The following is a 22,635-nucleotide window of genomic DNA, read 5'->3' on the forward strand; positions in this document are numbered from 1 at the left end:
AAAGGGGAGGAGATGGACATTTTCTCCTTTGCTGAGGTCCCAGTGCTTCTGGGCCTTCACACAGCAGAGCTGCTCGCTCGTTTTCAGCAAACAATGCATTATTACTGTCTTGGTGAAAGGAGGAAGGCAAAATTAAAAGAGAGAGAGAACATCTTATGAACCTGCTGTTCTCAGATCTCTCCGATAAGGACAGTTCCAAGTGCGTGAGAAGTTTCCTAGTCTGAGATTTATTTACTTCTGAAAGAAAAGCCACCTTCATCTCATTATTTTATTTTCAATACAGGTTTTAATTTGGTGAGAAAATATCTTCCCCATAAAGAACCTATTCTGCCTCATTAACTCCTATAAAAAGCATCCTCCCCAAGCTTGAAATGTTAAAAGAAGCATAAATTAAGGCTAAGTTTGTTGTTTGCCGCTTTAATCAACAAACAACCTTAAAAGGGACCCACAAAGGGTTCTGTAAACTAAATTTATTAGTGAGCAGGAAAACAGGCCTTCAGCTGCAGCATCCTCCCCTTCCCAGCCCCATGAATTTGGAGGGGGGTGGGTTTTTGGAGGGACTGGTTTTGTTTACAGCGGTCTTACTCTCTTAGGCAGGTTGTTGCGGTCCCATGGATCTCTGTCAGACTTTTGTGTTGCAGCTGAACTGAAATGACTTGGGACAGAGTCTGTTAATTAGGTCTTCAAAAGCCACCTCCATTTGTTTCTTTGGTGTACAAATGTCCTTTTTTCCTCTTTTTCCCTAAATCTTCTTGTCAGTAGCTAAGCAGAAGAGAAGAGCTTTTTCACAGCAAGAGAAAACGGCCATCCTGGCTGCCTTCCTCTCCGGGAAGCTAGAGAAAAATAGAGCTACACATCTATTTTTCCTCCATTCCTCTCCTTGATATGTTTAAGAAGCCTTCCTCCATTTCCTTTTTATGCTATCGTAATTATCATCGTTTATATTCGTTTATATATATATCAGCAGTATCTTATATCTTAGCAGTATCTGCACTCCCACAGAGTGGTGCTCAGAGTCACCTCTGTACCAGGATCCTGGGAAAAGGGTGGGGATGTAATCTAGAAAGCTTCAATGCTTGAGGACAGGATAATTGGTTAAAAACATTAAGAATTATCTTGCCTGAGCCAGCACACGTGAAAATATGATTTCTTCCCAAATTCCCCGTCAGATAACAGTGAACTTCCTTACAAAGCACTTGGCAGTCAGATTTATTGCAAATTTGAACCAATTTTTCACTGGTGTTATTTGGGAGTGGTGTCTGTGAGAAAATTCAGTAATGGATTTTGTTGATTGCTACAGGCTTTAGACTTCCTCACTTCTTTATTTCTTTCACAGATATCTTAAGTACACTCTGAGATATGCAGTGCAAAGACAGAGCCAAGAAAAATCGCTTTTGTACGCTGGAGAAAATTGCCTTGACCCATTAGAGAGCAGTTTCTGAGATTTATCTGAACACCTCCTCATCTTGCAGGAGTTAATTTGAATTGGAGATGAGCCAAGATGGGAAGTTTCTCTAAATTTCCCCAGGCTTTTATGGGCTTGGCTTCAAATGGTCCTGGCACCAACCAGCTTTTGGTTCAGCTTTGCAGAGTCCAAAGGCAACTGAGCGAGTTTTGCAAAACCTGAAACTCCCCTGGAGTTTTGCTCTCCTCTGATTGATAGTCCTGGCTCCAGCCCTTCCTGGCTCCTGCTCTTCATGGTCTGTGGATAGGTCAGCACTGCAAACAACTCCTCAAAGGAAATCATCCTTCTTAAATGCAGCCCATGTCTTATTTCAAAAACTAATTTCCTCCATCCGTCCCACGCCTCCCCTTCCTCCACCAGCAAACGTGACACAGGGCTCGCATTTCACACCAGCTACCCAAGCAAATGCACAAACTGGCCCAAATTTACTGTGGCCTGGCATCTGCATTGACCAGAAAGTGACATAACCGGTGACATAAATTACGAGCACAAGACAGTTTCCTTTAGGGGCAGTTGGCATTGTCCTTTCATCCTCCAAACACGACCTTTTTTTCCATCTCTGTGAAGCAGCTGTAGCCCAGCTCTGCGTCCAGCAGCTTGCCAGAAAGCAGAGGACGGGAGGAGGGGGAGTGCAGGTGAGGGGCAGCACGGTGCGCCAGCGCTCTGTGCCGCAGCAGGACCAAGCTGCTCTCCCAGTGTCATCGCCGGGGCACGCGGGCACGCAGCGCTTTATTCAAAGAGGAAGAAGGAAGTTTTCTCAGCTATCCAGCTCCCTGGGAGCGTGCTGCTTGTTGAGCATGGCAGTACCTGGCAGCCAGGCGCCAGGCAGCCTGTGGCCAGGGACCTGGAGAACAGCAGCCCTGGATCCTGCTGCCTCCAGCGCTGCTGAATGTCGCTGAGGGGCAAGGTCCAGGAGCATCGGGGTGAATGCAGCGTCCTAAAAATGCACTCAGTATTCACATTCTCTGCAACACCTGGGCTTTCTCATTCCACCGGATAGCCTATATTTTTCTTTAATTTGCTTTTGAACCTCTGACAAGTCTTTTAATATTTATTTCCCTTTGTTTTTTTGCTGTTGATGTGGGGGTTTGGAGGTTTCTTTGTGGCGACCAGAAAAATGCAAGAGAGAAAAAACTCCCAGACAAACGTCTGAGTCCTTTGTCTCCCCACAACACAGTTATTCCTGTCATTCACGGTGAAATATATGGGGAAGGGAGATATTTGGAGTTATTCATGACATTAAATTGAAAAATGTGCTTGAGTGCTCTGCAGGTCTAGGGCAATTGTACCCACTTAGCACGTACATGCATTGATCCTGCTAATAGGCACTGGCCTCAGCTCGAAGAAGCATGCTGTGTTTATTCCTCCATCTCCATTACCAAGTCCATCAGTGACATGAACTGAAGCAGCTAATAGCTTGAAAGCCTCCACAACCCTCAGAAAATCCCCTAGTCTGCACTGACAAGGTGCACAGCTAATGTTGTGTGGTCCGGTGACCAAAACGCTACATTTTATTTCAGAGTGGCCACTGGCAGTGAGCAAACTGATGGCATGCAGAGCTTCAGGGCTGATGTTCCCTGTGACCTGGGAGCTAAAAGCAAATTGTTTGCCAGCTTTCAGTCTGACTGCCGTTATTGCCGGATGAGAAGGGGCAGTGCGATGGGCAAGATCTTCCTTGCACTCATTGAGCACTGTTAGTCTCATCCATCTCTGCTGTATTTCAGTCAGCTTCTAATTCAACTTGCAGCAGTTGGGAGAAGCACATGGGAAAGCCATCGGGGCACTGGAGAGGCCAGCTCTAGTTTCTTCCATTTTTCTTTTGAGTCAAAGGACGTACATTTTCAGAGGTAGTGCAAACGTGAACAGGACTGAGGAAAATCCACTATACCAATGATTGCAGTTTGTTGAGGTTTCTTGTTGCATGACCTCTACTCTTGTGTTTAAATAGGATTTCACTGCCATCAAAAGAAAACACCAAGCAAGAAACCAAAACCCTGCAAAAAATGTTAGGAACAACCCTTGGAGCCCTCCTGCTAAGCCTTTCTCTTTGCAGAATATATCATTTGATACTAGCAGCACCAGAGCCACCTGATGGGGAAATCACACTTTGCTATATATACCCTAGTGTTTCACTGATTTGTATGGGAGGACTTTTCTTTTCAGAATAAGCGCTCGCATCCAGCCTAGTCCCTGCGGGATGAAGGCATGGAGGTGGCTCAGTTTGAGCCAAGCGGTGTCAGAGATGTGGCCCTGCTCAGCATGCAGGACAGTTGGTGTTCTGACTACGGGCAGACCGCTCTGCGATGCAAAGCTTAAGCACGTACAGGACAGCGTGACCCCCCAGGGCTGCTCCAAACAAACGGTGAAAATTCGCTTTTCTGTTGAAGCAGCAGCAGGAGAGAATCGCACAAAGGCAAAAGTGAGGTTTTAAAAGCTGACACTTGGCAGGAGGAGCAAGTATCACCCAGCAAGATGTCAACATGGCTTTAGATGTGAGCACAATGTTTTTTTTCCCGGTAAGGTCAGTGAGGCATCTTAGCTGAGACACCACCACCACCACTCTGCAGGGCCAGTGATGATACAGGTTGTGTACAGGTTGGCTGTATTCTGCAAGGCAATGTCTGTGCATTTTGGGAAGATCCTGCCACCTAACACAAAGTGGAAGAAGTGTCACTGGTGCAGGAGAGGCCAAAGGTGAGCTCTGGACAGTGAGCACCTCCTCCATGTGGCTGTCCATCACCCAGAGCTCCCCGCAGCACCGCCACTCCCCAGTGTGGATGTTGGCCCGACCTACGCCTGTTTTGTCTGGAAGGGAAGCTGTGGTCATCGCTCCAGGGTGATAGGGCTGGAAGTTGGTTGAAGGTTTCCTTTTGTCAGCTCTGTGTGCTTCCTATGATCACACATGGTTAATTTCCACTTGGACTGGCTGCCTGTCATCTGCCTCAGGGTGAGTACCTGTGCTATCATAAGTACATAATGCCTAAATACATATTCTCAGGTTATGGGAAGCCTCGGGTTTATGTTACGGGTGGTAATTTGTTGTTGTTTTTATCACAGAAGGACAAATGATCATGAGCTTTTATGGTTACATCCCCAAAAAGGACTTTGTTTCATTGCCTGGTAACTTCTTGGAAACTGTTTACCGCATGGTATCTCTCAGAGTTGCTGGCCAAGATGCAAAGTACACTTAAACTCTTTCAAATCTCAATAAAACCATTTGGAATCATTTTATGAAGGAAATGATTGTGAGCCCATTTGGCGCCTAATGAAGTGAGTGATCCTGAGCGGGTGACATAGACTGATATGGAAAACCTGTGTGCCACATAGCCTTCCAGCTAGAGAGTGAAATCCTGCGCAGGAGATGTGATAGCAAAATGATATTTCCAAGCAAGAGCTCTGCAGGCAGCAGATAATCATGCCTGATAACGTGATCAGCTTTTTAGCTGGGCAACGGGTGTCTTTGGTTCAGGTCGGAAAGGGACCCTTGCCTGCAAAGCAAACTGAAGGGCAGGTGTCACAGTAACCTGTCCTCACTATTCTTATCAGGCTGTTTAATCCTGTGGCCCCAAAACCCCAAACCTTACCTTTCATGTCCAAGACAGCAATTTAGGGCTGTTAAGTGTTTAACCTGTTTAGATGGTGCACCCTCTAAGATGTGCATGGGAGGAGTACGTTGATGACCCTGGCTGGAAACCTGGCGTTGACGGCCGTGTGAACTGCGTGGCATGTTCCAAATCATTTTCTGAGGCATGTGATAGCATGCCAGGTTTTATAGAAAAAAATATTTTTTCTCTAGGAAGCAAAAGTGGAAAAAACACAGGACATGGTACTCTGCTGTGAGAGGTACCGTGTCAGATGGTGGGTTTCATAAATAAGACTCACAGCTAACATTTTACGTCCTTTAAAACATCACCTGCCATTGCTCTTCCACATCTCCCAGTGTATTTGTCACAGGCTCTTTGATTTATGCGTCTCGTTAAACATTAAGCATTGTGTTACATTATGAGTTAGCAGATAGAGGAAGAGATGTCAGCATGAGAAGTAGCACTGGCAGAACACTGTGTCTCCTGATACAGATGCACCGGTGCAAAAGGCCATTACGTCACTTTTATTTTATCTTGAGAGTAGAATATATTTGTTCAAGTAAGGCCGGCAGGAACCATTTTAAGCTAAGACAAAATAAGTTACTTATGAACTGAAATAAAGTTATCCGTGCAGCCGTTTATGATTACTTAACGGAAGGTGAGGTGAAGCCAGAGCCTCTGTCTTATGAAGAGCGTACTGGGGAGTGGGATCCTCTCGCTGCTCTTACAGCCTCAAATTACAGGCACATCTCCTCCCTCTGTAAAACAAGAATTTCTGCCTCTGTCAGACAGGCATACTTGTGGAGGACTCTTGGATATTCCTGGCTAAAAGATCAGTTACAGGCCAGATACATTGTGATGAAAATAAGTCACCTGCTTGGGGTCGAAAAGAATGTGTCTCTCTGGGTCAGCTTGGCGCAGCTTGTAAGCGCTTTGAGCGCGGCTCACTGGCTGAGTACCCGCGGCAAGAAGAGCTAGCGGGCTGCCCATGCTGGCCGTCCCCGGGGCTGGCAGCGCAGTGCCACCAGGAGCTGGTGGCCCAGGGCAGGGTGAGTGCAGGGGCTCCCAGGGTGCCGAGCTGGGCTGCGATGGGAGCTGGGGTAGGGCTGGGGCAGGCGAGCAAAGGGCAGCCCTGGGGCTTGGCCGGCAGTGGAGGAGTTTTGCAGAGCCTCCCTGGCTGTTTGATGGGCGAGCTTCATGTTTGGTGTTTCTGGGGCCTCTGTGAGGCACCGGAGAGGGAGGGAAGGGGTGTAGGAGTGGACCCTGCCTTGCTGCGCTTCGCTCTCTGCATGTGAATGCTCCCTCCCCAGAAGGATTCTCCAGATGTAATTGAAAAGCCACCTTTTTGCTACGGCTGCACGCACGCTTCTAGGACCACGGCACTGAACTGTCTCATCCATCCAGAGAGCAAACAGGTGAGGGCTGTGGTGTTTGAAGGGTCCTGTTGCAGCACTTTCCCTGGAGGTAGTCGCCAGGCATCCTAGCAGCAGCAGCAGGTTTCTTGTGTGCACGCTCCGCGTGGCGGCTGCATGTTTCAGTGGGCAGTGTAATGTTCTGGGAGCTAGCGTGGCTGGCAGGTGCCTTGCAATGAGATCCAGGGACGTAGCCTGAGAAATGTTATCACCTGCTTGGAGTGGCCCACAGACCCTTTAAAGCAGCTAAGAACAGAATTACATTCAAGTGTAACATTACCAGACGACGTCTTTCCTTGTGCATTTGGAAGGAATGTGACCCGTAGACCTCATCCATCCATTTATCTTCACTGCAATTTTCTCCTCTGCTTCTCCTGCCCAGAAGATCAAAACGTCCCTTTTTCCCATTCTCTGCGATAATTCCTTTTTGAGAGCGCTCTCTGCATGTTCTCCTGCCTACACCCAGCCTTCTGTTTCCTGTCCGTTCAGCACTCCCTGCCCATGCAGTCACACCAGCAGCACCTGTTCAAGCACGTGGATTTTTGCTCCAAACCTCAGCCGTGTTTTGCCTCTCCTTTGCCCAGCAAGTGGTGGGTGAGTCGCAGCAGCCGCTCTCTTTTCTCAGCAGCAGAGACCTGACTCAAGTCCTGCTAGGTCTTGAAGGCTTGTGATGATTCCAGCAGGAACAACAACAAGGAAAAATCATGGCCTCCTAAGCCTCCCTCCTGAGAGAGGTGAGGCTCAGGCCAGTGTGCACAAGGGAGAGAGGGGGATGCTCCTGCAGATCCATGATGTGGGAATTCAGGGGGTCGAGAGCTGCTTGGTTCGTAATGAGTGGTGCTGTGTGCTTAACATGGAAGAGAGAAGTTCAGTTTGATTGAAATACAGATTACTGTATTTTTTATGGGAAAGTTCAAGCTGTCATTTAATAATCACGGGGGTTTTTCTTCCAGAGATCAGTTTAGGTACAAGACATGGCTAAAAAGCTAACGACTGAGCACGCAGCAGTCGGCTCCAGCCTCCTTGGCACAGCCCTGCAGAGAGGGCTGCAGCAGGTGGGAGTCCTGCCACTGGGAGACAGGCAGGTTGTGATGCCACTGCAGCCAAAACGTCTCAGATGTCCCCGTGTTCAGCAGACTGCAAACGAACGAATGCTGTGTTTGTGGTGAGGAGAAAAGCACTGTGGTGCAGAGCCCTTCTCCCGCTGCGTAGAGCCTGAGCTCTTGGCAGCACCGGGAGAAAAACCGCGCTCCCTGCTGTAGGATGCGGTCAGTGGCAGAGAGCAGAGGGATCTGAGAAGAGTGCTGAGTGAGCAGCAGTGACCGGAAAAGATCCTTCCCTCGTTTGTTTAGTTAGGGAGGACTCTAATGGTAAATCCTCTGGGTGAGCAATCATTCTTCATCTTGGTGTTTGCAGAGCACCTGGCACGGTGGGGCCAGGTCAATTCCTGGGCTTCCCCACCTCAGTGGCAGCGTAAATAAATAAAAAAGCAGGATATGAATCAAAGGGTGTGTTCTATATAATGCCACTGTTCCCTACCCATGCCCAATTCCCACCAGAGTTTCTAGCCTGGGTAATGCAATACCAGCGTATCAGGTGCTCAGGACACTAGGAAGGAAACCTGTTAGTGACATGGCAATGGACTAAGGCCTGTTCTGCTGGCTGCAGACCTAGCCCCAAATCCGTGACAGGTCAGACATTTGAAATGAAGTACTAATTGCCCGTTACAAATGCGTATTCATGAACATCCCCAAGTGAAAGCCTATTTGTGCTCTGGATTGCTCTAAGAGTGCAGTTGGGAGTCTTGAGTCTCCCCACACAAAGACTACCTTTATACCACCAGGCGTGCGAGCAAGCTGCACAGTGGGGTTAAAGTGAATGAACAATTACCTGGAGCTCGGCTGAACTCCTGTAATCCAGGGGAAGGACAATGACAGCGTTTCCCTGATGCTTTTACCAGTCTTAGGCAAGACCCGACTCCCCTCCAAAAGCAGGATTTCACAGACCCCTGCTGTCCCAGCCACCCTGTTTGTCAGCCTCCAGGCTGGCGGCATCCCTCGTTCTGACAGTGGCAGTCACCACCAGTGCGCCCCTTCCCCTGTCACCACTGCCACCCGTCTCGTGGATGCAACAGGGATGTTCCCTGGGGTTGTCCGTGCTGAGAAGGTTGTGTACGATCAATTTGCATGCACATCTTTGCAAGCATTTCCTTTCTCTTGGCAAGTGCTGTGTTGAAAAGACGATTCTGTCCAAAGAGCCCAAAGTGGCAAGAGAACAGAAATATCTAAAGCTGTGTGATACCCAAGCGGAAAGGAGGGACACATAAGACATTGTGTCTGAAAGCCATGATTTAGAAGGATTGTTACCGAGTTTGAGTGAAAAGCTTGGCTAACCATGATGTGATGCATGCTTGCCTGTATTCAGATGAGAGCCACTTCTCCAATCCTTTATGTTCTCGTTGCACCAGTGCTTGAATTAGCAGTGCTCTCCTTTGGGTTTAAAGAAACATGAAGAATTTCAATCATCAGTTGTTCTTGATGGGAAGAGGGGTGTGGGTTTTTCTGATGTAGCAGTAGCTGCTGCATTAGCTCTGTTCTAGTGGTAGGGAGGAGGATCAGAAGGGCAAATTTATGCCTTTGAAAGAGGAATCTGATGCAAATGAAACCAGCCCACTTCACCCTGATTAGATTTCATCATGTTGTGACTTCAAAATGCCTTCAGCATCCTGGCAACAAGGGCAAAGATTTGAGAAATGTCCTGAAGTTAAAAGGACACAGTTCCTATGGATTATCGGTGTATCCCTTTAAAAAAAAAAGAAACACGCATCTATACTGTTCTTTCAGCAACTTGAAGCGGGCGTCAAAGAAAAGTATTCAGCCAGACAACAAAAATAGCCGGCCAAGTGCTCTCCAGCAGTGACCTGATCCTGTCTCGTGTGCTATGGAGGGCGCAGATTCCTTTGCAGTTACAAACAGGCTCCAGGCTGGAGACAGACTCCATTTCAGGCTAATTTAAGTAAAGTACGTGATGATAACTGATGGCCCGTGCACAGCACAGTTATAATGGGTACAGGGCCCCCGGTGCAACATGGCTACATCCCAGTCGTGCTGAGAAAGTTTACATTTCCCTGGATAGATGGGATCTAATCTGTGCTGTAAGGCATCACTCTAAAAACTATGCTACAGCCCCGATGGAAAGATCAAACCATTTGTCTTCATAGCTTTATCCCAGCTGGGCAGGGAGGAAGGAACCATGTAGTTACACAGCTCACAAGCTGGTCATAAGTGGATTTCCCAACACTTTGTACTCCAAAGTGTGTGTTAAGGGTGTGTGCTGGTCCTGGCTGTTTCGAGCAGATTATTAGGTCCCAAACACAGAGAATGAAGAGCATGGTAGCAAGCATTAACAAGAAACAAGAAAATACATTGCTAAAAGAAGACCTAAGCAATATCATGCTAACAAAACCAAAATCTTGCCTGTGGCTTACGTTTCTCAAGTGAGGGGCAAGCATAAATACACACAGCTTCACTGAGCTACATCAGTCAAAATGCCTGGCATCGGCATTGTGTTTTCACCCAACATGAACTCCTTCTTGTGAGGACAATGCGGATGAAAGCTGGGTCCTTTTCTGGGCTCTGATACAGACATCTTCAGGCATCACCCGGAGTCACCTGGGTGAAGTTAAGACGGGCTGGTTCCCTACTCTGGTTTGTGGCTGCACACGTGGTGCTGCTAACACGCCCGACAGGATGGTGTATACCACCACCCAGGGGCAGGAATGATCCACAGGGAGAAGGAGAAGCTGCAATATTTGAAGTGGCTCTCGTGGCTAAGGATTTTGCCTTTTGAAATCATAGTTTTATTTGTCTGTCTTCCCGTGCAGATGGCTTTGGCCCGGGAGCTCCCTTACTCCATGCTGGTTTGAGCGCTTAATGCATTGGAGTCCAGACCTCAGTACAATGCTGCCGTGCATCAGGAAAGGGAGCAGAAAAGCCAGCAAAGTGTCTCCAGACCAGAGAGGTGTGTGTTGAGAGGTAGATTGAAAAGTAAACATTTTATGGGGCCCGGTAGCTTTGTTGTGGAGGATGGCAAACTGTCAGGCTGGAACCTGGCAGCTATCACTCTATGAAGTACAAAAGGAGCTTAGTTTCTAAGTGGCTAATGAGTTTACTACCTTGTTTCTGTCAAGGGTTTTGCAGGGGTGATGCTGATTAATGTGTCATGCCCTTTCCCCAAGCCTGTCCCCTTCCTCTTCCATCTCACCAAGCTCTGTCTGACACCATTTATTAGGCTACTTGTCCCTGACTTGTGAGGAATAAATATTGACACTGATGGCTGCTTAAGAGGATTTGTTTTTGCTGTTCGACCTGTGAAAGAGTTTGCCACTTCTCACTCAAAAGCCGCTCTGTGTTTGGGACTGGCTCCACCCAGACTTAATTTTGGAGGGATTTTTTTTTTTTTTTAATGAGGATGATCACAGCATGTCCTCTGCATGAGGAGAGGCTGTGATTAGGGTTATACGTTGCTCCCCTTTTTCGTATTGACATGAAGAACAAAGATTTCCAGACTGAGACTACGGATCAGTGCATGTCCCTAGCAAAGATGTGACTTCCTTTGAGATGGTGCTGATGTTTACACTGGCAAATAATAATTTTGATAGATTTTTTGTTAACTGGGGCATGTAAATGGCCTTTTTCTATTTAGCTCTGGAGGGGTGCATCAGATCACGGTCTGTAGCCTGAGGAGCTCAAATCAGTCTGCCAGTTGGCATTGCAAAGGGTGGCCATCCTCTGCCATGGCTTTTTAATGCATTTGGAGCCACTTTAAGGAAAAGCATTCTGTGCTGTTTCACATGCAGTGGTTTCAGGTGGATTTTTTAAAATGCATCTTAAGTGGCTTGTTATGAAAGTCCCGTTAAAAGCCTTTGCCTTTGTTTTAGGAGCTGCAGGTGCAGGGGGCCTCCGTCACTGCTGGGGAGGGAAAGCCGGTTCCTCCTTCGAGGTGGTTCGTGTGAGCACAGTAGGGATGCACTGGGGCATACGCCGGGCGAGGGAGATGAAGGGTTCCTCCCCTCTGGCTGCAGTCCTCATCCTGATCCAGACTGTTGTCACATAGCTCACATCCCTGCAGGACGGGCAGATGCTAAAAATGATTTGAGTGTGTATTCTTTAAAAAGAAAAATGCAAGGAGATGATCAGCCAGATTGCAACTCAGCTGCCTTCAACAGGCTCTTGTATATTCGGTGGTTATTCTTTGGACTCTGTATGTATCTGAAAACCTCAAGTCCTTCCTGCTGTTGCCAGGCTATTTTTGTGCCCTCCCTGGGCCAGTTTTTCACTGAACCTGCCCAGTTACCTTGGTACAGAGCAGGTACAGTGAACCAACAACATTTCTTGTCTCGGGGATGGATGGACAAGTAACCAGCACAGCTGGATTCTGTAATATGAGGATTTTTCTCTTTGCTTTTCTGTGCTTCAGTCCCTGAGAACTGCAGGTCTCTGAATTCTGTGCGGAGTCATGCTCCAGGTAATGCAGAGGTTCTGTGTTTCGTAAAGCAGCTGGCCAAATCCTTATCTCCTCACTCAATCTCTGCTCATTTCTCACTCAGGCAAATCTCCTGCTGAAATCCTGAGGAAGTAAATGCACACTGTGTTGAGTAAGGGATTCAGTAATTTGTCTAAGAAGAGTTGTGTGAGTGGGATGGAGAAGTAGTTCAATAAGAAGTAGTTCCTATTATGGGGATTAAACATTGCTACACCCATGAAGGTGATTTAGCTCTTTAAAACTCACTCCACCCCTCCAGTTACTGCAATTAAAGTCTGGCACACCAGAAAACACTGCAAAGCAGACAGGTTAGAGGGCAGAGAGAAAACTCAGCTGTAGACTTGAGTTGGTTCTTGATGCTGAACATCCACCGTGCCTATGACAAGCGTGAATATGAGGCTTTCTTTTGTCCCTCTGAACAGATGCCCAGATTGTCGCCTTGCTTGGTACCAACCACTGAGACCAGTTTTTCAAAAAGCACCTCAGCTACCATTCTAGCATTTCAGTAATGCCCATATTTTCAAAGGACAGCTGCCAGGGTAAAAAGACAGGTTCCTTGGAGTGCGTGTGTATTCGGGCCAGGAAGAGAGATCCAGCTGTGCTGGCGGAAGAGATTAATGCCGTTGCTTGCTCATCAGTGCCAGAGATTTCATCCATCTGCCATTGGAACACTTCGTGTAAGCACTCCCTTAATCTTTAGCTTAAAACCATTTAAATTGCTGGTCTGAACTGACCTAGTTTGTTTTGCCTTCGACGTATTAGGAAACACTCACGCAAACCACTGCACCAGCAGATCGAGTCTGGCCCCAGCTCCTATGCTGGTGGAAACGGTTCCCAGTGGGAGCTGGTCCTGCCTTTCAGGTCTCAGGTCTATCCCACAGCTGGATCCCAGGTGGGACACATCCTGCCTGACATGCCCACCCCTCCCAAGGACAGCCCTTCTGTATCCGGCAAATATCACTGTTCTGAAGGGTGAGCGTAAAAAAGTAATTCTGGAAAAGCTTTTTCTGGGTAGTGAATCTCTCGCTGTGAACCTCACTTCTTCAGCTTGGAGGCTTGTCTTTTCCCGTGGAATGGGTTGAATTTTATAACCCTAAAATGGAAACAGGTTCTTACAGTATATGAGTACGGCTCTCGCTTCCCTCTCATAGCTACCTTTCTTTGTAGGAACTGCAACTTTTTTTTTTTCATTTACACTTGTCCTTTACAACTAGCTTGTACTTTGCTTTGTATTGTGTAAGAACAGTTAAAAGTTTTAATTTATATTAAACGACTTCTGATCAACATGATTCAGCATCAGAATATCCCAGGTCACGCGCAGATAACTTCATTGTTTTACCTGTGTGCAGTGGTCATGGTCCTAAAACAGACAGATGTGTCCCTGACCTTCTCCCTGCGTTCTGCAGTACATCGTTCTCACTTGAGGTACCTCTGACTAACAGGTCTGAGTGCTGCTGCACCTGGAGAGAGCTGATCCCAATCTGTTATGGCCAGGTCCAAAAGGTTTTTCCTAAATGAATCCTGGTCCTTGTGAAGAGGGTTGAAGCTCTGCTTCCCCAGGCAAATCCCACACCTTGTCCAGAGGCCAGTGTGGCTTGCTGTCTCCAAAAATCTCGTGAGCGGTTCATAATGGTCAAGAGCAAGGCTGTGGATGCTTGTGAGAGTCCCAGGGGTAGAATTGAATGAAAATGTCATTTCTCTGTAATTTTGCTTCTGTTTTGACAGAGTAAGTGGGTAGGCCTGTTTTCTAAGGTGGTTAAAACTTGGTGAGTGCAAGGTGCAGGAAAGCATTTCACTTGTGGGGAGAGCTGGGGTGCAGAGCAGATTGCTGTCCGCTTTTTGTGGATGCCATTGTGATGCTATTTGGCAGACCGAGGCAGTTGTAAGCTCTCATTTCTCACTTCCTGAGAAGGGGAGGTCTCCCCTGAGCTGGCAGAGTGCTGCTCAAGTCAGCACTCGCTTACACCAGAGAAGACCAGAGTCCTATACTTCCATTGAACTACATCCTGAAATGCTACTTTACAGAATTAAGCCACAATCCTGGAAAGATTTGGGTCAAAGCTGCACAGAGAGCACTTTGTCCGTGCGGCAACACCAGCAGGATGTAAATGTGCTGCAGCACTGGGCACGTACCGGTGCCGGGCCTGCCACTGCTGTGCCAGACGTCAGTTGTATGGACATGGTCTTGTGCCCCAGTTTGCCCTAGAGCACCATGATGCTCTCCTGGCATTAGTTTGGTTCCGATGGAGAGTGAGAGATGTTGGAATTAAAGTGCGTGGAAACCAGAACCTGGAAATGTGCATCTGATCACCAGAATGTTTGGGTTATTTTAACTGCAAGCTCTTGGGTAAGAAGGAGTTGCCTTTTATTATATATGCATGTGTACACCGAGGCGTGGGGGGCTCCAGTGCCTGGACTGGCTTTCTGGGTGGTACCACAACACAAACAGCAAGCTATACCTCAGTATAACCACGAACTTCTATTACAAAAAGCCAGGAAATAACTAGGGATAAAAACTCTTTTTTTTTTTCTTTTCTTTCCAGCCCTTCAGGTTTTTCCTTCCAGCTAGGGCTCAGGTCTTTTTGGCAGGGCCACGCAGGGAACCATGCGCTCCGGCCACCAGCTCAGCAGCACAAGAAAAGACTCCGGGCTTCAGGGCGGCGTGCCCAGCTGCCTGCCTGCACACTCAGTTCACACATGCTGTCTGAGGGAGAGCTACTCATGCGAAGCAGGGGAAGGCCCACATTTCAGAAAGCCTCGATTTAGGGTGTCTTTAAAAGGGTGGCAATCGCTGGGGTCTGGGTGCAAGGAATGCCTATTATCAAACCTAAAGACCAAAGTGAATGCTGCATATTGTGGACCCAAATGCAGCTGGCACAGACCAAAAATGTGCATGTGAGTGCCTTTCTAAGTACGCAGTAATCCTCCAGGGCAAAACGAGGATTAGGGCTCTCTCACAGACAAAGAGGGAGTTCGTTTTCTCAAAGGTGCCTTGGCCAATACCAAATTAAGTGAGGAACCCGAATGAATGTGAATACTCCTTTCAGATCTCTGCTTGCAAACAGGTACAGTGCAGAAGCAGTTTATTTGTGTGTGTTTGTGTGGGTCTGTGCAAACACAGCATGGCCAGATTGTGGGATTGAGGTCAGGTCAAATAAAACCCATCCAATCTCAGAGAAAAGGGAAAGCCAGAAAAGCATTGGATAAGTAGAAATAGATGGTATTATACAGACAAAATCCAGTCTCTGTTCTCCAGATTTTTCCACTCTGGACCTGGAGGTCAGTGCTCATTCTCTGCCTTTAATTGGAAGTTGGTTAAGTTGCAGTTAAGTGATGAGCCCTCCTGGAAGGAAAGCTCTAAGTCTGATTTCATTCCGAGTGAGTTCTCAGCCCTTGGCCTGACACACTGTGTACTCAGAATTATTGCATAGGAGCTATTAGATTGAAAATGGTGAGTGCTCAAATATGAAATGTATTCATGTAAAATTTCCCACCCCATGACAGCTCAGTGATTTCTTAGCCCTTTAGCTTGTCTTGAGTAGTGGTCGTGCATCTAGAGAAGCACAAGCCGCCTCTGCTCTCCACTGTTCCTGGAAAATTCCTTCTTTTTCCTTTTGGTGATTGGCTTACGGCATGAGGATCAGCTCTACTAATCCCATCTTAACAGATAATCAGCACGGATGTCCCTGCGATGCATAGAAAAAATATTTGTATTAATTTGTATCTCAGAAGCAGCAGCCAGCAACTCTGTGGTTTTGGGTCGTGTATTTTTTTCTGTGAGCTTTACAGACCCATCGAAATCCAAGGGGTGGACATTACTGTTTCTGCTTGGGACGTAGATACTGCTGCAGAACTCTCTGGGACAAATATATCATTTGGTCCCAAGATTTACATGCTCAGTAAGCAGTCCTGCGATTTCAGACCTGCCTTGCTCTGTGTTAAGATGCAACTGAGTCCTTCCAAGGGTTTCCCCAGGCAGAGCCTGGTGCATTTTGAGGTGCCCGTGAAACAGCCTTCAATTCCTTCTCTACCTTGTTAGACTCTGGATATGAAGCTGGGTCTCCAGGTCCTCCATCTCAGGTGAGTGCTCTGACTTGCAGGTTAGAAAGCTCACCCAGGGCCTGAAGGACTTTTCCCAGTAAAAGCTTCAGCCCAAACTGCCTGCTCTTCGAGGAAAAAATTCACTTCCACAGGCAAGATTTTTTTTGATGGAAAAAAATGTTTTGTCCACGCATTTCCAGCTGGCGATGGCTTTGTCTGTCTCCCAGGTCCCCTGAGTGCAGGCTCACAAACCTGTGCAGATGCTGCAGCTCCCTGCAGCTAAGAGCCACGCGTGCCCTGTCCAGGGGAGGACCTGGGCCTTTGTGCTCTGCCACACAGGGACGCTTCCACTTCAGCTAAAGGAGATTCTGTAAGCGTGACGGATATGTGGATTACGGGCTATTTCTGGACCAGCCACAGGAGGTAACAAAATAAGAAATACGTAAGCAATCCGGTCTTCTCGCTTCAGGCTGAGCAGGAGGATCCGCAAAACAGCGTGCCCACCGGAGAGAGAAAGGTTGGAGCCCGCAATGAGCGCAGTCTCCCTCCCATCCTGCAGCACTACCCGGGGGAACCCGCTCTTTAACAGCGTGGAGAAGGCAGAAGGGCTTTCTGTTTGCCAAGAGATGGGGAACTGCCGTGGAGGCGGTGTTTTCGTTTGCAAGGAGACGTGATTCCAGCTCCTCAGCTGCCGAGAGCTCGCCCGCAGCCTGCAGGATGAGGATAGCTAGAGGTGAAGCTGCCGAACTGTCCTTACCTCACTTGGCTGAGCTGGGGACCTCAGGACGCCCTGTGACATAATGTAACGCTATCGGGATAAAACCGTGGTCTTAACCCCTTCACCTCCCTCCTCGCAGGGCTGTCGGAGCCGAGTCCTGCATTGTTGCTGCTTCTCCTTGTTTCTGTGTTTGTGCTGTGCTGTCGGCTGCTTCTGTAGTGGAGGAGGGTTGCCTTGTATGTTCTCCTTGTAGACAAAGGGAAAAAGTATTAGGTAACGCCTAACAATTACTGTAGAACCTGGAAGAGGAGTTCCTTGCTTTAATCTCGATTTCAGGAGCATCAGCAGGTGAATTAGATTTCTAGGAAAGCTTTTAATTCAGATACAGGTTATAAACTCTCCTGTTGATCCCAAATGATTAAAAAACAAAAACAAAAACCAGAATTTGAGCTCCGTCCTCTCTTCTAGGAATAACACTTGGCTTAGAAATAAGGAGACATTAAAAAAGACTAAACCTATCGTTTGTGGATTGGAACCTGTAGGGCTTAGGTCTTTTATTGCCACGGCAGGAAATTTGGCATTAGTTGAAAATATAAGTCACCATGACTCCAAGAGGTTGAACCATTAGAAAAATAGATATTATGAAGAGTTTTAAAAAGAAAACACATAAATAAGTTTTAAATATAGTTCCAGGTGCTGTTTATGGATGATCTCAGCCCTGTCCTAGACCCATACCTGGAATCACAGACAGCTAAGCAGAAAAGCAGTGTACAGGATGCTAGTGCTGACAGAAGAAACGTAAGGCTAATGTGCTGGAAAGCAAGCTATCAGCAGGAAGGCTTCAGAAGCTTGGTTTTGTGTGCCTTCCCTGTGTCAAATCTCTCCCCTTCAGGAGTTGTAGCCAGAGAGCTGAGCTTACACTGCAGCGTTTCATTGGTGAGAGCAATGATTTATGCCACTCCCGTTACTCAACCAACTATTTTATGATACCTGGAGCTTAAATCTCTGAGACTATTATCTCTGCAAAGCCCGGCTGAAATTGGTCCGCAGGTCCAGACAACTGTTGCTGGGGGCTCTGCTGGGCAGAGGCACACACCCGCACTTATCGATGGGGCATTGGTTTAGGAAATGATAAGGAAAATTGAGAAAGGTGAGAGAGAAAAGCCAAGAGCCTGAAAGGTTAAGATAGATGGTAGGAAATATTTGAGGTATGCAGGTAATGGGAGGTCAGTGCAGGAGGCAGATAGGGCGGCCAGAGGAGGTCACAGTTGGTTATGGTCAAAAGCAGAGCAGCTCCCTAAAATATAGAATAAGTTCTACAGGGTCATGACAGCTTGGGAAGGGCATGAGATGTCAGATGGCAGAAAGAGCCAAACCAGTCTTGTAGGGAGTCAATGAACGAGCCACGTGAAATAAGGCTACCTCTACTTTCTTGTAGGGCTTTGAAAAGGTGCTGAAAAATAGGGAAACGTTTTGCAGATACTTAGTTCAGGAAGGGCAGGGGAGATGCTGCCTGGCTGGCGTGGCACTGCCTGCTTCTCCTGCTGGCTGCAGCTCCGGGCTAGCACAGCGGTGGCTGCGCCCTGACACAACGAAACCTGTGGCCTGTAACATTGGACTGCAGCTGACTGTAGGCATTTCTTAAAAAAAGGCTGAAGTCTGTAGCAGTGAATTCATCTGCTGTTGGTCGAACATAGGAAAAAAAAACCTACCCGGCCATATTTTTAGATGAGGGAAAAGCTGAGCAGAGTGCCTCTGTACAGCCAGTCATTAACATGCGTGGTATTAAATACCATGGGCACTATTGAAGCAGTGAGTATAAATAACAATTCGTAATTAAACAAGAATTTTTTAGAAAAGGAAAGATTTCAGAGGCAGCTGCCAGCCTCAGGTGGGAGGTAAAGGAGACTTAAATAGACTGCTAGCTTTCCTGTCTCCTGCTTGCGAGCTTTAGAAACAACACGATAACACAAAGAACAACTGCGGGCCACTCCTTGCCGGGAGACTTTTTAGCTATGCAGTTGTGAGGCGCTTTGCAACATCCCGAAATAAAATGCAGCCTTAAGGACAATCCCAGTGGGCTGGGCACCCTTGCAGGGAAGGGGCACTCCACGCCGTCCTGCTGCCAGCGCAGGCTTTTGGAGAAGGGATGCTCGAAGGAAAAGGGGTGAGTAGCAACAGTCAAGACACAAGGTAGGCTCTGGATGTCTTTGCAGCGAGGTGGCTGCTCTCGTGTCACCGCTGAAGCAGTCTCTTTCTAGAGATGAGTGTGCTCCTGATGGCAGGGCTGAGCTGCCTTAGAAAATGATTTGGGAATACCTTAGGAAATCTTAGGAAATCTGGGTTGAAGAGCTGCGTCGCTTGGTTGAATGTGGGGCAGAAAGTGGTGAGTGGAGGAAAGGTGCTGGGTTTGTGGGTCCTGTTCTGGGGAGCTCTGCCCCTCGGCGGCTGCAGTCCTGACGCTGGCCTCGGGTGTTTTCCCTGCCCCTTGTTCAGCAGCCAGGCTCTTGCTGGAGGCACCACTGCATCCTCTGTGGCAAAGCACCTGGCACTGCATGTGCTTCCCTAGCAGAGGGATCCTCACTGCTTGTGTTCCCCACCGGGCTTGATTAATGGTGTTATTTATAGACTGCCTGATTAGTTTTCAATGTCTTAGCGAGCCCATCGTTCCACACAGAGCTCAGTAATTACGGTTTTTTAAGAGGCCCAGGAAGAAACTCCATTGCATTTCCTTCTTACTCCCAAACAACAACCCTGGAGCCCATGCAGGCACTAATTAACGTTTCTTTGTCTCTGAAATAAACCCTGAAGTTATGCATGCTGGCAAGCTGGGTTTTCTCCCTGTGTGAGGGGGAACACCCAGGCTGCTTACCCTCCTGCTGCTCGGAGCCGCCGGTTGTGAGGTCTGAGTCTACCTGGATCCCTATGGGAGTGCTTGGAGGTGGCACTTTGGGACAGCTCTGCTTGCAGTGGAGCTTACGGAGTCTGTGTTGTCTCTTGCTTTCTTCATGTGTTTCTAAAGCTATAAAAAAAAAAAAGCCTTGAGTGCGGAAAGATCACTAGGCTGTGGGGATGGGGAGGCTGTGTGCGCTTACTTCTCTGTATCGGTTTCTCCAGCTACTGATTTTTTTTTTTTTTTTTTTGCATTAGGCACAGGGGCAATTCCCCAGTCCTAAATGCCTAAATGTTGTTCCTGGCTACTTCTGTGATAGCTGGCTGGAGAGAAGGCAGGAGCAGCTTCACTTAGTGCAGGAGCACAGCTATCGTGTAGCCTGGGAGAGCCAAAGTCCACTGTGCCAAAGCAGAGCAGAGAGGTGAAGACTTAGCACTGCCGGAGGTGTTAGGAAAGTTCATTGCTGATCCCAAGCCACCCCCTTTGAACATGGCAAAAATCCTCTTCTACTGTGTCAGTATCTGCCTTTAAACAGGTTGAAACAGCACGCAGGGAAATCCCCTCAACTTTGTAGGTGTTTCTGTGTCCTGGTGAGTTGGCAACACCGGGGGACATCCAGGTGCCTTTTCCCAAAGAGCACCCACATTGGCACTCCAGACCAGCAGGAGCCACAGCCATCAGCCCCTCTGCAAGTGAGACTGCCCTGGTACTGATCCCCCAGCTCTTCTCATGCAAGGGTTACTCCAAATCAAAGAGGCAGCATGGTTGTGACCAGGGGACTCATCTCCCTGCAGTGTTACCCCAGCACGGTCCTGTCTGTGCAGAGTCTTCCAGTAACCTGCACCTTCCCTTAGTGACCCTGTTGGTAAACCAGAGAGGGGTAAGGAGTGGTAGTTCCCTGCCTGGGAACTGAGCAGGGAGGCCAGGATTTACCCTGCGGTCAAGACAAGTGCCTCTGCTGAGGTCCTGTCCCCTCTGGGGGATCCCACCACGATGCTGTCACTGAGACACCCCATCAGGTGTCAGGGCGATGAGCAGCAGCCTCGCCACGGATCCGAGCTGTGCTGAAACGCTCCCAGGGGCTTCCTGGGGCACCTTGCCACGGAAATCTCTTGTGAGCGGTGTTGTAGGGGCACAAGTGCTGTTCTTTGTGGCTGGGACCATCTCTGGTGTGGTTCCATACAAAGCCTGAAACGGGGCTTTGTCCTCTGAACCCTACAGCAGTAAATAGGTTTCACCTGCAAAACTGTACACCTATTGGTATACATAAACTGTGTGTGTAGAGTCTTTTAGATCCTCCTTTTATCAGTAGCAGCTCTCCTGTCCTTTGTCTTGCAGTTAAATCTTCTCTAAAAATTTGGGGGATTTCTTACAGTGAACTTTGTAGGCAAAGAGAAGCGGAGCAGTTCGTGGTCCCAGCACGTCCCGGGGAGCGGTAAGGGAGCTTGTGCCCCTGCTGTGCCCCACAGCCAGTGCTGCAGCAGGAAGGGGCATCTTTACGGTCTGATGAGAGGCTCGATGTGGTTTTTTGGAACACACAGGTAGTGAGTGAGTGCTGCCTTGCTCTCTGTGTCCCTGACCTGTTGCGTTCATTTTATTAAACACGTTGAAGCCAGATCTACGTCGCACCCAGCAAGGTTTGTGCAGAGAGCAGAACAGGTGGCAGAGGACAAAGCAGAATGGGATTTGGCACATGGAGAAGAAAGGCAGCTAAGGCAGGATTTGGGGTAAAATTTGGATGAAGAGAAGCAGGGTAAGCAAAAAAGGCCGTTGTGGACCAGTCGCTTTCCCTAATCTAGGTGAAAGTGCCGCTGCGCGCTCCCCGGCTCTGTCTCATCCGCAGCACGCGGCTTAACATTCCTGCCTGGCACGTGGGGCTTGGGGAGGGAGCGTGGGGGAGGACCGAGCCGGACACAAAGACGGCCGGCCTCTCACCGGAATGGCATCCAAGCCATCTCAGCTATCCAAAGCCCCAGATGCCGGCATGTGCGCTCAGCCTGCAGCCCGCTAAGCGCACAACAAGAGGCAAATTACGGCGCAACTCGGCCGCTGCAGGCCGAGGGAGGCACGGAGGGGGCCCTTTCAGCCGCGCTTTTATTTGGCGTGGGGGTTCCTCGAGCTGGCAGAAATCGCAAGGCTGGCCCACGTCTCGGTGCTAAAAATGGGAGCAAGTGGGAGCAGCGTGCCTGCGGGAAGAAAGGAGCCGAAGCGCACGGTGTCTGTGTGACTTCTGCACGCACGTGGTAAAGCGGGGTAAATATTTGTTTGCTAAATTGGTGGAAATACCCGTAGAGGTGGGGATAGACTTTTCTTTCTTGCTGTCACTGTGCGGACCTTTCTCTCAGCTTTTCTCTTGTGTGTTCAGAGCGTTTGTAAGGTGGTTACGTGCGGGTAGGGCACATGCAGCCGTGGAGCCCCTGAACTCCACGCACAGGGATTTTGAATCCCAGAACGCAGATGCAGGGTAATGAGTTTTGTGCCATGGATGCTGCAGCTGAGTTCCCTCCTGCGTGCTGAGTATTGTGCAGCTCCTCCAGAATGCTTTGTGAGGGGCACTCGCAGGGGCTGAGCGCTGCCTAGGTAGAAAGGAGAGCAAAGCCTGGCTCTTACAGCTTGCCTGAGCAGTGACAGAGAGAAGAAAAAGGCTACAAGTGGCTTTCTGTGACATTTACTTTGCACTTTTTAAAATCCAGCCTGATGCCCCTGCCTCACCCCTTCTGCGTGTGTATTATCGTCTTCTTTCTTAAAACACTTTTTAATGTAGGGTACAAAGATGGAGATTTTTGTGTGCTGATGCTTACCTGGCTTTGGTTTCTTTTGACAGGGACACGCATGCAGCAAAGGGATGCACCAACCTGTCTCCCAGCCCACTCAGGCCAGACCGCGTGAGCACTGACTTTCAGCCCAGCAAAACCACGTGGTCAGGGGGAGTTAAGTTGCGGCTGAAGACCAGGTGAGAGCATGTGCATCCACGTCCC

General features: G+C 48.4%; 1 protein-coding gene across 11 annotated transcripts in view; it reads left to right on the top strand.

Moving 5' to 3' along the window:
- The window catches only part of SHROOM3 (shroom family member 3), a 150,878-nt gene that overhangs the window by 96,643 nt on the left and 31,600 nt on the right, over positions 1-22,635 (top strand). For 7 of the 11 annotated variants that reach the window (XM_083835248.1, XM_083835249.1, XM_083835250.1 and 4 more), the window contains one exon: positions 22,482-22,610. The exons of 1 other annotated variant lie outside the window; for it this stretch is intronic. In XM_083835248.1, the coding sequence (XP_083691374.1) occupies positions 22,482-22,610 (129 nt within the window). Of the gene's footprint in view, positions 1-18,797; positions 18,932-21,533; positions 21,911-22,481; positions 22,611-22,635 lie in introns of those variants that run through there. 3 more of the 11 variants (XM_083835245.1, XM_083835252.1, XM_083835253.1) reach the window with 3 other exon arrangements.

This window comes from Anser anser (assembly GCF_964211835.1).
Source record: "Anser anser genome assembly, chromosome: 4".
NCBI lineage: Eukaryota > Metazoa > Chordata > Aves > Anseriformes > Anatidae > Anser > Anser anser.